Source organism: Nothobranchius furzeri, chromosome 5, assembly GCF_043380555.1.
Source record: "Nothobranchius furzeri strain GRZ-AD chromosome 5, NfurGRZ-RIMD1, whole genome shotgun sequence".
Classification (NCBI taxonomy): domain Eukaryota; kingdom Metazoa; phylum Chordata; class Actinopteri; order Cyprinodontiformes; family Nothobranchiidae; genus Nothobranchius; species Nothobranchius furzeri.
In genome coordinates, this window is record NC_091745.1 from 62,678,057 (window position 1) to 62,691,806 (window position 13,750).

The window sequence follows — 13,750 nt, forward strand, 5'->3', positions numbered from 1 at the left end:
TGTAGTTAATCTGAATCACTTAGTCAACAGATGAACCTTTTTTTTTGTTTTGTTACTTTTGAAGGAATCATTCGATAGTTTTGTTTCATAAAAGCTCTATTAAACTCACTGAAAACGTGAAAGTGTAAAACTTGATCCCGTGCCACATCTCTTCTATACGTTGCGTGTCATGTGGAAGCGGTAAACAGGCGTGTCTTCAGCCTACAAACCCTCTATCCATCTACATACATGTCATTCAGCTCGGTGATGTTTTTCACCAACGCTTCTTTTCTTTTATTTACCTTGAACTCAGCAGCGTTTCCATTCTGCGCTGTGTAAACACCAGTTAATAAATCAGCTGGCCACTGCACCCTGGGGCTTAACAATCCCTTATTTACTCCCCGTCAGCTGCAGTCAAGACAAAACCTCTTTACCGCAAAGTGATGGATCTGCTCTTGTCCTCTTGTGTAAAGTCGTGCATCAAACTCCATCATCCGGAAGGGAAGCAGCTACGGAGAGCATCAGAGGCGGAACTATAAAAGGAGTAAGATCCAAATCACCTCCTCCTTCAGGTAACCCGAGAGCAGCAGGTCACTCTTCTTCCTCATCGGCTACTGATGACATCAGCAGTTTCATCTGAGAAGAAAATTCAGTCTTCACTGTATGTATCTTTGTTTTGATTTATTATCCCCCTTTATGAAACTGACAGTGATCTATAATTTCTTACACATTTAAGATTGTTATTTTATTTCCAGGATGATTTGTTCAGCCTAGAAATAAATAAAACATCTATTTTACCATATTTTTAAAAAAAGTTTAAACCATTTTCCTTCTTTACACAGAAGCCTCTGATTTGCCATCAGGGAAAAAAATGTTTCTAGTGCTGATTTGCATCTTAATGCTGCAGGACGTGCATGCTGCCTGTATTGTGGTGAGTGTCGCTATAGGTCTTTAATTATTATTGCACAAGGCCATACATTTTTCTGAAGGTTAACAAGCAATGAAACAATTAGGAACTGGCACGAATACAAAAGTCTGATCACAAAAAATAATAGAAAGATGTTTGTGAGAATATTTCATGCCCAGAGGTGATTTCTAGGGTTGTAAATTGTGTTTAAAGGAGTACGTTGTTAAATCCCCACAGGAATTATAAATGTATACTGAAAACACAAAAGTTGAGTTTAATCCTAAAACTTTTGTCTGAATATCGAGCAAAATGTGTGCAGAATTTCTCTTCATTTTCACAAATAGAAAATCTGAGTTTGCCATCAAGTTTTGTTAGAAAAAAACAAAATACATTTTTTTTAAGTTTGGATTCTTGTGAGGAGATCTTTTAGACTCAGTTAGCATTTAAGTTTCACTCTTTGGATCACGTGCGGTGAAAACGCAAAAGTTCTATTTGATGTTTGAAAACAAAAATGAATTTGAATTGAAACACATGCTTGCTTTTAGCAACCCCTAGTGTGCTTCATTAATTTACTGTGGTCAAACCGAAAATGAAACTTATTTGCACATTCGTCTTTTTAACAGCTGAAATGTTTCCTCAGCCTTCATTAGTGTCTACGGAAGCGATTCATCACTAAATCAAACAAATCAGCTGTGTTCACGGTCTAGAGAGCATGCAGGGAAATGTGCTGGAAGCAGACTGCCACAGTGACATGGCAGCTCCACTTTACTAAGTCAATCAGGGAGTGGATTGGAAACTCTGAAGTTGCAAGTGTGGTATTCTGGTCACAGGTGGGGTCTGAGTGACATTTCATTAACCCTGTAAAAGATTCTTTTGGCACATAGTAGCTCAAAAAAACTATTTAAAAATTTGAAAAAGTTGCATTGCATCCCTTTAAAATATGCTGCTTATTGTTAAAGTTTTTAGTCGAGATTTTTTTTAAACGGTGAAAAAGTTAAATAGGTGAAATCCTTTCGCACAAACATCATTGTAGTGTTGACTTCTCTTATCTTCAGTTTAACGTGGTGATAATTAGCTAAAAAATGTAAATGGTAAAGTACATGCATTAGATAAAAAGCGCCTTCTAGGGTTTTACAACCCCCCAAGGTGCTTTACAACACAAAACGAGGAACTTTATAACAAAGTAAGAGTTTTAAAAATTTCATAATGTCAAACAAACACCTCAGACATCGTTTTGCGTTGGGGCGACGGTGGCACAGGAGTTAAGTGCTCGCCCCCATAATCGGAAGGTTGCAGGTTCGAGCCCCGCTCATTCTGTCGCTGTCATTGTGTCCTTGGGCAAGACACTTAAACCGCCTTGCCTGCTGGTGGTGGTCAGAGGGACCGGTGGCACCAGTGCTCGGCAGCCTCGCCTCTGTCAGTGCGCCCCAGGGCAGCTGTAGCTACATTGTAGCTCATCCCCACCAGTGTGTGAATGTGTGTGTGAATGGGTGAATGACTGATTGTGTTGTAAAGCGCTTTGAGGGGTTCCAGGACTCTAGAAGGTGCTATATCAAATACAGGTCATTTTCGATCTCAGAAAAACATAAATCTTTTCTAAGAATCTGTTTCCAGGAGAAGAAAAAAGCGACATTGTTTCTTCTAAATGATTTGTAGTCAATGCAGAATATCTTTCTGTCTTTATTCAGATGACTTAACATTTATATCTTCTTGTCTTCACATGCCTTCTGCTGCACATCACCATGTGTCCACAGCAAGGTGAGCAACACGTTGGGTCCAGCTGGCACGCTCTGCTCCTGTTTTTCTTTTGTTTTCATCATCAGCTGAATCTCTGCCAGCGTGGCTCCCAGACGGATGACAGGATTTGGATTTGTTCTGTTTGTTTTCTTTTGTTATTTAGAGTCATTTCAGAGGAATTAGACCAGGATGTGTTTGAGAGTCAAATCTTAAGCCACCAGAGTAAATATCACTCCTTATTGTGAACCTAATCTGCTGTTTACACATGGGATTTTAACGTGTGTGTTCTGTGTTCATGCAGATGTTTGCCCTGAGAACACTATGGTGCAGGCTGAGATCGTAGACGTGCACAACGACTTCAGGAGAGCAGTAGATCCATCAGCCGCCGACATGCTGATGATGGTCAGCCCCTTTGTTCCTCCTCAGATAATCAAAGCAGCTCAGATGACATTTGCTTATTGTATTCATCAAATTGAACTGCAGCACCTGAGCTCCACAGCAGCTCCTGAAATCAAAGCCAGAGGCTGATTTATGAAGTTTAATCAGATGTTTTTTCCATGGTTTAAAGTGGTTCTAGATTTCAAATCTGCATTTACCTTGTTGTTGAATATAGTCAGCTTGGGGTGTCTACCAAAGTCTGTGCCATCTCTGATCTGCATTACTAAGTAAATCAGTAATGCTGTAAAATTAGATACATACCCATAAATATGCATGTTCCAGTTCCCATCAATGTAACATTATATAAATGTTGGTGGTAGTGATGCTAACCGCAGAACAACGCTAGCCTGAGCTACTGCTAATGCTAGCCTGAGCTACTGCTAACGCTCCAGTTCTTTCATGTACGATTGATAGATCCATAGCTTGCCTATTGAGTTACCCGGATACTCTACGGATGAACGAAAGTTTCTAGATTCAAGCAGCAAAGTCATCAGGGTAAAGGGTCCAATCAGCATGCAGATCATTTAATATTCATGTCCTGACTCAGCAGGCAGGGCAAAGAAGTCTTTCCATTGTAGGGCTTTATTACGTGGTTGTGTTTGGCTGTTTATCTGGCTCCTGGGTCATTGTGATCACCAACAAAAGCTTACAGCTCTTTTCCAGCGGCACTTCTCAGCGTGACTTGGATGGGGGCGGTTCAGTTTGGCGGCCTTTTCCAACAGCACGGTTTGGAGAAGTTACCCCCCAAGTTTCCCTCAACTTTTCAGTCAGTGCTTCATTGTGGTTCCCAGCCTGCTGACCCGGTCTGGAAATGCCACTGTTGGCCACTGGTTGGCCAGGGGGTGAAGTCACTGGTTGCTCCAGATCTCACTGGTTGCTGCCTAGCCTCCTGCAGCATTTTTCTGGTTCAGATTCTGTCAGTAAGCCCGAGACTGAACTCAATGTTCAAGATCGTTGGCATTTTTGTGCTGTGCTGAGTTTATGTGTAGCATACAGAACACTGCCTATTATGTATTTTCTTGAGCCGCTAAAGATGGGATTGAGTTCTATTTTTACCTCTCCCAGTGTGTACTAGCACGCAGCAAAGGTCGCAAGTAAACCGTTCCGCTGCCGCTCCGCTGATGTTTCCAGTGGGGTTACATGTAAATAAACACATTTTCACAGCAATTTCCTATCAACGCCTTTCAGAGACAATCAGACCTGTCTCTCATACTTTGTAGCTGGCAGAGGCCCTGTCTTGTGAAGGTTGTCAAGAGGTCAGAGGTTTTGAGACATTTGTAACAGATCGACTTAGTGATGGTTAAAACCTTAAAAAACATCTCTCTCAAAGCTTTGGGTGGACTATGTCTAAACCTTTTGTTTTCCAGACCTACAGTGAGGAGTTAGCAGAACACGCTCAGGCCTGGGTTAATAACTGTACTATGAAACACGGACCACCCAGTGCCCGCATGATTGACGGTACATTTGCCTTTTTTCTAGGTTCTTTTTGTTTTGATCACATCTTCAGATCCCTGCGATATTACGTCCATCTTTGTAAAGGTTCCATTTGCACCGCCTGCTGTTGGGATGAACGGCTGCAGACGCACTGAACACTATCTCATCTGCACTCTTAATGCTCTCTTTTAAATCACACTGTGGAAAAAGATTTATCATAATAAACAAATCAAATCTTTTTAATGAACCCTGTTTTATCTAAATAGTATCATCTACTGGGAGATGAAAACCAATCTTCCATTAATCAGTACTGTTGTGTTTCCCCCCATTAACCAGGATATGAAGTAGGTGAGAATCTGTTCTTCTCACCCTCTCCAACCTCGTGGAAGAGTGTCATCAATGCCTGGTATGACGAGAAGTCTCATTATGTTTACCCTAATGGCTCCAGAGATGGAACACGCATCAATCACTACACACAGGTAAGACTATACCGTTCTATATGGCTGGTATTTAAAATTATCTCTTTTTATGGAAGTTTTTTTTGTTCAGAAATCATGAAGGGTTATAAATGAGTAAAAAAAACAACACCTTTAGGATTCAGGGTCGTGCTGATGTCACTGTTACATAGTTATGCAGCTTTTAGCAGTCTTTGTGTTTTATAGATTTCCTCGTTTCCTTATTATTACCAAGCACCTAAGTGATAGTCTGGCCAAGACCCATAGACTGGTCTCCTTCGTGGGGTGGGGTCTATGGTAGTCTTTCAAAATGTCTCTGCATACTATTGGACAACAGACAACATGGCATACCCAACGCTACAGATGTCAGTCAATGAGGCAGTTCGACATACACTGTTGAAGAAGACACAAACACATCGTTTTTCTAAACAAACTTAAATACATCTATCTGCATTTGACTCAAAGAAAACCCCAAGTCTAAAAAGTCCGAAGTTGATGCCAAAGCTGCTTCAAAGGAGCCGCCACCATCTTTGTTTTATTGTTTAGTCGCAGTAACATCCTGCCCACCAAACCGATAGTGCTCCGTGATTGGCAAGCCACAAGACTGTTCAGGCCTGCTGAGGCTCCTATAGAGCTTGGCAAAACCCACATGCAAAGCAAAAATTTGTTATGCTTTGGCTACTGCTGTCTAGAATTCCAGCCAGCAAACCACTACTGTTGAAGAGAAAATGTGTAGTTTTAACCATGAATTTTTGGAAATATCCATCAAAATGTTATTGAAAATGAATTAAATGATGCCCAGTTGTTGAAAAATATGGGCGGCTTTGTAACATATAACCATAAACATCTGCCGACTGTGCAAAAACCTAGTTTGGATGTCCTACAGACGTGGTCTGGACCGACGGACTCAATATAGACATGATCTGCATGTCCATGTGACGTTGACTGTTTGCAGGGTGGTCTAAAATACATGGAAGTGGGTCTCAGTCTCTGGGCAACGCCATAATAGACGCCATAATTCCTTCTACGGGAGTCCATGAGGACAAAATGCATTTACGGAGTTGTAACAAATGGTTACAAAACTTTTGTCATTCTTAAATGTTATTGATTTACAGATTTACCTCTTCACTTGCTGCCAGTGAACCAGAGCTGGGAGGCCTGGGGATGGACTGTCCGATCTCGGGGGCAGAAGTTGCTGAGGTAGTCAAACAACTACACAGCGGCGGAGCCCCGGGGGCGGATGAGGTTCGTCCTGGGTATCTCAAGGCAATGGATGTTGTAGGGCTGTCATGGTTGACACGTCTCCACAACATTGCGTGGTCATCGGGGGCAGTTCCTAGGGAGTGGCAGACCGGGGTGGTGGTCCCCATCTTTAAGAAGGGCGACCTGAGGGTGTGTTCCAACTATAGGGGGATCACACTCCTCAGCCTCCCTGGAAAGGTCTACTCCAAGGTACTGGAGAGGAGGGTCCGATCGATAGTTGAATCCCAGATAGAGGAGGAGCAATGTGGTTTTCGTCCTGGCCGTGGAACTGTGGACCAGCTCTATACCCTTGCAAGGGTGATGGAGGGGGCATGGGAGTTTGCCCAACCAATCCACATGTGCTTTGTGGATTTGGAGAAGGCTTATGACCGTGTCCCCAGGGGCACCCTGTGGGGGACGCTCCAGGAGTATGGGGTGGGTGGCTTTCTGTTAAGGGCCATTCAGTCCCTTTACCAGAGGAGCGTGAGTTTGGTCCGCATAGCCGGTAGTAAGTCGGACCTGTTCCCAGTGAGGGTTGGACTCCGCCAGGGCTGCCCTTTGTCACCGGTTCTGTTCATCACTTTTATGGACAGAATTTCTAGACGCAGCCGTGGTGTGGAGTGTGTCGAGTTTGGTGGCAGGAGAATCTCGTCTCTGCTTTTTGCGGATGATGTGGTCCTCCTAGCTTCATCCAGCTCTGACCTTCAGCTCTTGCTGGGTAGGTTCGCGGCCGAATGTGAAGCGGCTGGGATGAGGATCAGCACCTCCAAATCTGAGACCATGGTTCTCGACCGGAAAAGGGTGGCTTGCCACCTCCGGGTCGGGGGAGAGGTCCTACCTCAAGTGGAGGAGTTTAAGTATCTCGGGGTCTTGTTCACGAGTGAGGGTAGGAGGGATCGGGAGATCGACAGGCGGATTGGTTCGGCGTCTGCAGTGATGCGGACGCTGAGCCGATCTGTCGTGGGGAAGAGGGAGCTGAGCCAGAAAGCCAGGCTCTCGATTTACCGGTCGATCTACGTCCCAATCCTCACCTATGGTCATGAGCTCTGGGTAATGACCGAAAGAACGAGATCGCGGATACAAGCGGCTGAAATGAGTTTCCTCCGTAGGGTGGCCGGGCTCAGCCTTAGAGATAGGGTGAGGAGCTCGGACATTCGGGAGGGACTCGGAGTAGAACCGCTGCTCCTCCGGATCGAAAGGAGCCAGTTGAGGTGGTTTGGGCATCTGGTCAGGATGCCTCCTGGACGCCTCCCCGGGGAGGTGTTTCGGGCATGTCCTGCCGGCAGAAGGCCCCCGGGTCGACCCAGGACACGTTGGAGAGGTTACATCTCCAATCTGGTCCGGGAACGCCTTGGGGTCCTGCCGGAGGAGCTGGTGGACAAGGCCGGGGAGAGGACGGCCTGGAGCTCCCTAATTGGGATGCTGCCCCCGCGACCCGGACCCGGATAAGCGGAGGAAGACGAGACGAGACGACGAGACGAGACTTGCTGCCAGTGATGAAAGGGAGTCTGAGGCGCTTGTTATTTAGCTAAAGATTGCACTCCCCAGGGCTTTTTGACCCTAGTGGGCATCCGTTGGTAACGGCTTCCTCCAACGCAAAAATACTACTTGCTTGCAACAATTTAGGTATCTACTGCCCCCTATCGCCAGGAAAAATACACACTGTGACTTTAAGAAAAAAGTTCCAGATGTTAGAGTTGCTTTAGATGAGGAGACTTCAAACATGCTCAACTCTTCAACCTTGATTTGTCTTTTGTATTTTGTTATTAATTTGGTGCAAATAGTTACAATAAAATCTAAATTAATAAACAATGTAAAAGTATATTTAAAAAATGTAATATTTGAATCGTTATGAAGTTTAGCCTTGTTTAAATGTTGTGCATGTTTCAAATAATTATAAGAACTAAATATCTACCATGTGGTTAACTTTGTAGTTATGTTCAAATAAGTAAGAATTAATTATATTTCTAGAAAAATTATGTTATATAAATGCAAGTAAAAATATATATCACTGGGAGTGAATTAATATTAAATTGCACATGAATTAATTTAAAGGACTATAATAGATAAGATTTAATTGTGGGTTATTTAGATGCAATTTAGCCCAAGATTCTTTTTAAACAACTGAAGCAGTTTGCTCATTAGGAGTGGGCCAAAATACCTGCTGAGAGGTACAGAAGTGTCTTTGACAGTTACAGGAATCATTTTGATGACTTTCATTGGTTAAATTTCATAGAATTTTTATTTATTATTACTTTAGTCAGATTCAAGTTATTTGTGTGACCATGGTGAGTTTTTCTTTCATCGAGGGTACCAACAATTTTGTTTACGGCTGTTTCGATGAAAACACGTAGATAGTGTAAATCTTTATAGATTTTCTGAAACTGATTATTCTTTTTTGTGTTTCAGCTGATTTGGAACAGCTCGTACAGAGTTGGCTGTGGACTCAACCTGTGCAACAGCACCTATTTCTATGACTGTCGTTATTATCGAGCGTACGTGACGTCACTCACACCCATGAATCCCACAACGATCACACTGCTCATGTGATTTATGCAAGTTTAAAAGTGAAATAACATGACTCCACTTTATCTTTTCTTTGTTTTTCAAGTGGAAACTTTAAAAGATGGCCACCTTACAAGCTTGGAAAGCCATGTGCTTCCTGTCCAAACAACTGTGTGGACAATCTCTGCAGTAAGTAATAAGAATGAGAGTTCCAATGATTTCTAACAGTTGGATAACCTGTGGTTTTGTTTTGTTTTGTTTTCCAGCCAATCCCTGTCCTTACATAAACAAATACATCAACTGTCCCAAACTGAAGAACACCACCGGCTGCAGCAACGAGCTGGTGTCGGCCTGGTGTCCAGCTTCATGCAATTGCAGCTCTGAGATTATTCCAATCTATTAAACTCTAATAATCCCAACATGTGTCTGTAGCTGAAACAAACCAGGATTAGATTAGTCTGATTTAAACAAGATGATCGTTAGTGAAAAAAAAACATAAAAGACAAAAAAAAAAAAGGATTATCTAACATTTCTTTAGAAATTGTTCAGTAGTGATTCAATAAAATTATAGCAAATTAATTGACTGGCTTGATACATTTTTTTATGTTTTAATGAATTTTTAAATAGCATTGTGTGACTCATCATTTTGTGATTTTATCAAGTTGAAAATTTAGAGAAATTTTCATTATTTGCAAACTTTCTGTAATAAAGCTTCTATAGAGAATCTATAGAACAAGCTATGTTTTGAACACAGACACGGTCACAGAACACTCACCGCTCCCCTCGGGTATCTTCTCTAAGACGCTTTTGCCAGAACTGGAAACTAGCATTACCAGAGGATACGAGATAGAGCTAAACACCAGTCGCCATTTACTAGGACCAAACATCTTTTGTTGTCCGTCACTTCAAATGGTGTTTTTCTTTTTGGGACTCTGGTTTGTCCTAAAGTTGATGTGGTAGCGGCAGCTCACAGATTAACGAAGAAGGACGTGACGTCGCAAACAGCGGCAAGTTTTGGAGAAGACTGCAGTCGTGGTCGAAACGTCAGCAAAAAAAGGGTAAAACATCTCATCTCTTAAAAAAATGAACCATGTCATGCTGTTAGAAGAGACGCAGAGAATGAATGCACAAAAGAAGGTAGCAGCCAGCTGTTTCTCCTCCTCGGATATTATTGAGTGGAGAACCTCTCACATCAGTGGTGTTCTGTTGCTAGATACACAGGTTCGTAATGAGTGGAGGACCCAGGGACGTGTGGCGGTTCGGCAAGACCAACAACCAGATGAGCCAATGGTTGTAGTCCGAAACGTGCTATTGGCAGTGGTTTTTAGACAAATGTGAGAGAACCATTTCATTTTTTTTAAAATGTATTTATAGCTATACCATGTTAGAATTTTGCATCAAAGAGGCATGAAATAATGTTTTAAGCAATTTTTTATTTCCAAATTTGACATTGTAGCTTTAATAACAGATAAACACCTTTAGTTTATCTGATGTGAGTTTAATCAGTATAACTAAGGTAAATATTGCGTTAATACCCATTAAATGCCACCATTTGTTACAGCTAAAATTAGATTAATTTTTTCTCTTTCAAAGATGTTTTACTCTTCAGATACTTTAAATGTATTCAACAACTGAAACAATAAACCTTTTTCTAACTACCGGTAGTTAAATCTTTAACATAAAATAATTCAACAATAAAACAAAAAAGTAGGCATTTTTCTTCCAACTTTGTTATAATTAAGTGTTTTGGGTTTTGATATCCCAAATTCAGAATGCATCTTCAAATAAAAAAATCAGTATTCAATAATAAAATCCTTAGAAATTTTCACCTAAAATACTTGAGGTTTAAAGGGGCATTATGGCAGTTTGACAGCCAAAACATGTATAGAAATAATAAATTTCTTCTTCATACATTCTCCTGCAATGCCCGGGTCCTGTAAAATGAGCCCTGGCATTTTTAATGTGATTGCCTGTTTTTCTGTAAAATCACAGAAAAAGAGAGCCGCTCGGGTCGAGCAGGCTGCTTCATGCGCGTTCACGCTCAGGCATAGCCCTCCAAACCGTTCTTAAATGGTACAGATGCAAATGACGTCACGCGTTAGCTTGCCTAGTAAGATGGCGAACTTTCGTGCAGAAAACCCGGGTTCGATTTTGGATGTGAACATAGTTCATTTAGAGTTTATTTCTTACATTAATGGTATATTTTTTTACAGTAAGCTGCCCAAATTGTTATTTGAGACTGTTACACAGTGAAGTGTAGTGAGGACAAAAGAAACATGATGACTTGGTCGATAGACAAGGAAAACCAGTTTTATTTCCTCTGGTCCGAAAAACAAAATCAGAAAATCCCAGCACTATTCAAAATGGCCACCCATCCAACTCTCTTAGCAGTCTCTGTCACTTTCAGAGAGGAAAAACGACTGGTTTTCCTTGTCTATCGACCAAGTCATCATGTTTCTTTTGTCCTCACTACACTTCACTGTGTAACAGAGACTCGCCGAACGGCATTGAATTCACAGATAAAAAAGATGTGGGTTCAACTTTCATTTTGGAACAATTTTTCAAGAGCATGCAGGAGGACTGACCCATCTTAAACCTTTGTCGGCTGTGCTGAAGAGAAAGGTACAGAACCAAATTATGTAATTAATTAGCTGCGCGTTCTCCTGTCCTCTGTCCTCCAGGCCACACACACACACACACACACACACACACACACACGAAGCTGACTGTCTCAGCTGTTATTTTCGTTAAGGAGTGTGCACGTACAGTCTGCGCGCCTCGTGCACGAGCCTACTATTGAAGCTGCCATTACGCTTTTGGCCTGAGGGGGCAATCGCGAGCATAAAAATTCAAAACTCCGTAAAGTCCCTTTAAGAATGGTAGGAACAAAATTGTTGACATTTTATAAATTAAGTTAGTTCAAATATGCTTCAATAATTCCGTAAATCTGAGGAGAGTTTTGTTTAATTTTTAAAAAGTCTATTTATTATTGTCGCCATCTATGGCTGTTAATGTGGAGTGAAGTGCCTTGAGACGATTCTTGTCGTGATTTGGTGCTATATAAATAAACTTGAATTGAATTGAATTCTGCCAACCATACTGGGAAGCAAAAACAAATGCAAAACAACAACTGATCTTCAAAAATATATCTTGACTTACATTCATAAATTGTGACATAACCCAATTTACTGTCATCCAGTTTAGATCATCCCGGACAAGCCCCCAATTTGTTCGAGAAATGAAAACACTAAAAAAGTAAAATACAAAACCCCATCAAGCCAACAAAACCAGTTATCTCTAGGCTTTTATTATGGACTCACAGGCACCTTTAAATTAAAAGTGTAACACTATTATTATCATTATTATTATTATTATTACTAGTTGTAGAAATAGTAGTAGTAGTAGTAGTAGTAGTAGTAGTAGTAGTAGTAGTAGTAGTAGTAGTATAACTGACTATAAGATTTGTCTTTCTGGATTCATGTCATACCTGCAGCTACTCTGATAATCTCAGATTAGAATCACTTATAGGACATTTCTGTCAGGTCTAACTAGTGTTTCGTTTTGTCTTCATATTATTTATTCCCAATAAAAAACTTCAGTGATCTTGCACCTGGAAAGCACACAGAATGAGCTATATAAATACATGATCTCTCTGCAGCAGGATTTTCTTCTCACAACTCAATAAAATCAGACAAATGATGTAGTGCTATTTATTATTTTGGTCCAGAAGAGTCTCTGAATTCTTTTGTCACTGTCACTTAAGACAAACTTGATTAACTTTCAAACTTTCAAAAGAAGATCTGCCAAATAACACATTTTGTTTCACTTTTCATTTACAGTTTTTTTTAAGTTTTATTGATTGATGAAATCTAAATTTTTATCTTGAAATTTTCACATTTAAATGCACAGGAAAGTCATGGAGCACACAGCTCATGTTAAGTACAACTGAACTAGTTTGCAAAACTTGCTGAAAAGAATGTTTGCAAACACTTTTCTGCAACAACACAAAGTTGCTCCAACACTTAACTGTTAACACATTAAAATACAATGACAACAAGAAAATTACTGAGGCGCGTTAAAAACAGGATTCTGTTAATATCACAGTCGCATTCTGTTGGTTTTTATGTTTTGAGAAGAGTTCAAGTTTAATGACATTATTCAGTACTTTGATTTTTCTCTAATAAAAACAATAGACATGATGACTGAACTAACAAAAGCACGGCCTTGTTTTTGTGTCTCAGGAATAAAACTGCACAGAAAAACATACTATAATGGATAATGAAACATTTCCTGTTGTGACCTGCAGAGGGCAGTGTTTTCCAGTGTAACCCTTTTCTTCTGGACAACACAATTTCTCTGATTTCATCTGAATGCAAAGTGTTATCAGTAATATTTTAAATAATGTAGTGCAGGACTCATCAATCCTGGCCCTGGAGGACAACCTACCTGCACCAACATACCTGGATTGAACCAGTGGACAATTACCAGGCTTTGAAGACAGGTAGAAGTGATTCATTGAATCAGGCGTGTTGGAGCTAAAGCATGCAGGGCAGGGTTAGTTTCTTAATGTCAGAGTTCACCGATTGGTTTTCTGACACATTATGTGTGACTAATAGGTGACTGTCCGCCTTAACCACAAGTCGTGACTTCCCTTGGGGTTGGAGGGTGTGATCTTATTTTCATGAGACATAACAGCACAGGAAGCAGTGTTTACTTCATCACATTCATTAGCTCATTTTCTTCAAGTCCACATGAGGAGGGAGGTCTGACATGCAACTTCACTTGTGTCACATGAATGAGAGTCGTCACATCTGACCCCCAGCACATCTGTCAGCAACGTTATGGTAAATGTTAGTCAGATGTTTTCTTTAAACATGTTCAAGTTTAGACTTTTATTAAATCCTCTTTTATATGATACGTGTAGTACCAAATGCTTGTGATGCAGCTTTACTCAGCAGGTTTTGTGCATTTTGTCAACTTTGCTAATTCTTGCACATTTCAAAGAAACCTTTGTCTTGTGCGCTTGTTTTGTGTTTACGGTTTTGCATGCAGG

The 13,750-nt window shown here is 40.9% G+C and overlaps 1 protein-coding gene across 1 annotated transcript; it reads left to right on the plus strand.

Annotated features, from left to right (window-relative positions):
- The first annotated feature begins 37 nt into the window (after positions 1–37).
- Positions 38–9,257, plus strand: LOC107379166 (cysteine-rich venom protein). Its single transcript, XM_054740864.2, has 8 exons — positions 38–640; positions 822–914; positions 2,925–3,025; positions 4,429–4,519; positions 4,832–4,974; positions 8,602–8,687; positions 8,804–8,886; positions 8,964–9,257. Exons 2-8 carry the CDS (start codon positions 851–853, stop codon positions 9,098–9,100), a joined length of 705 nt encoding a protein of 234 aa, XP_054596839.1. The 5' UTR covers positions 38–640; positions 822–850; the 3' UTR covers positions 9,101–9,257.
- Positions 9,258–13,750: the final 4,493 nt, after the last annotated feature.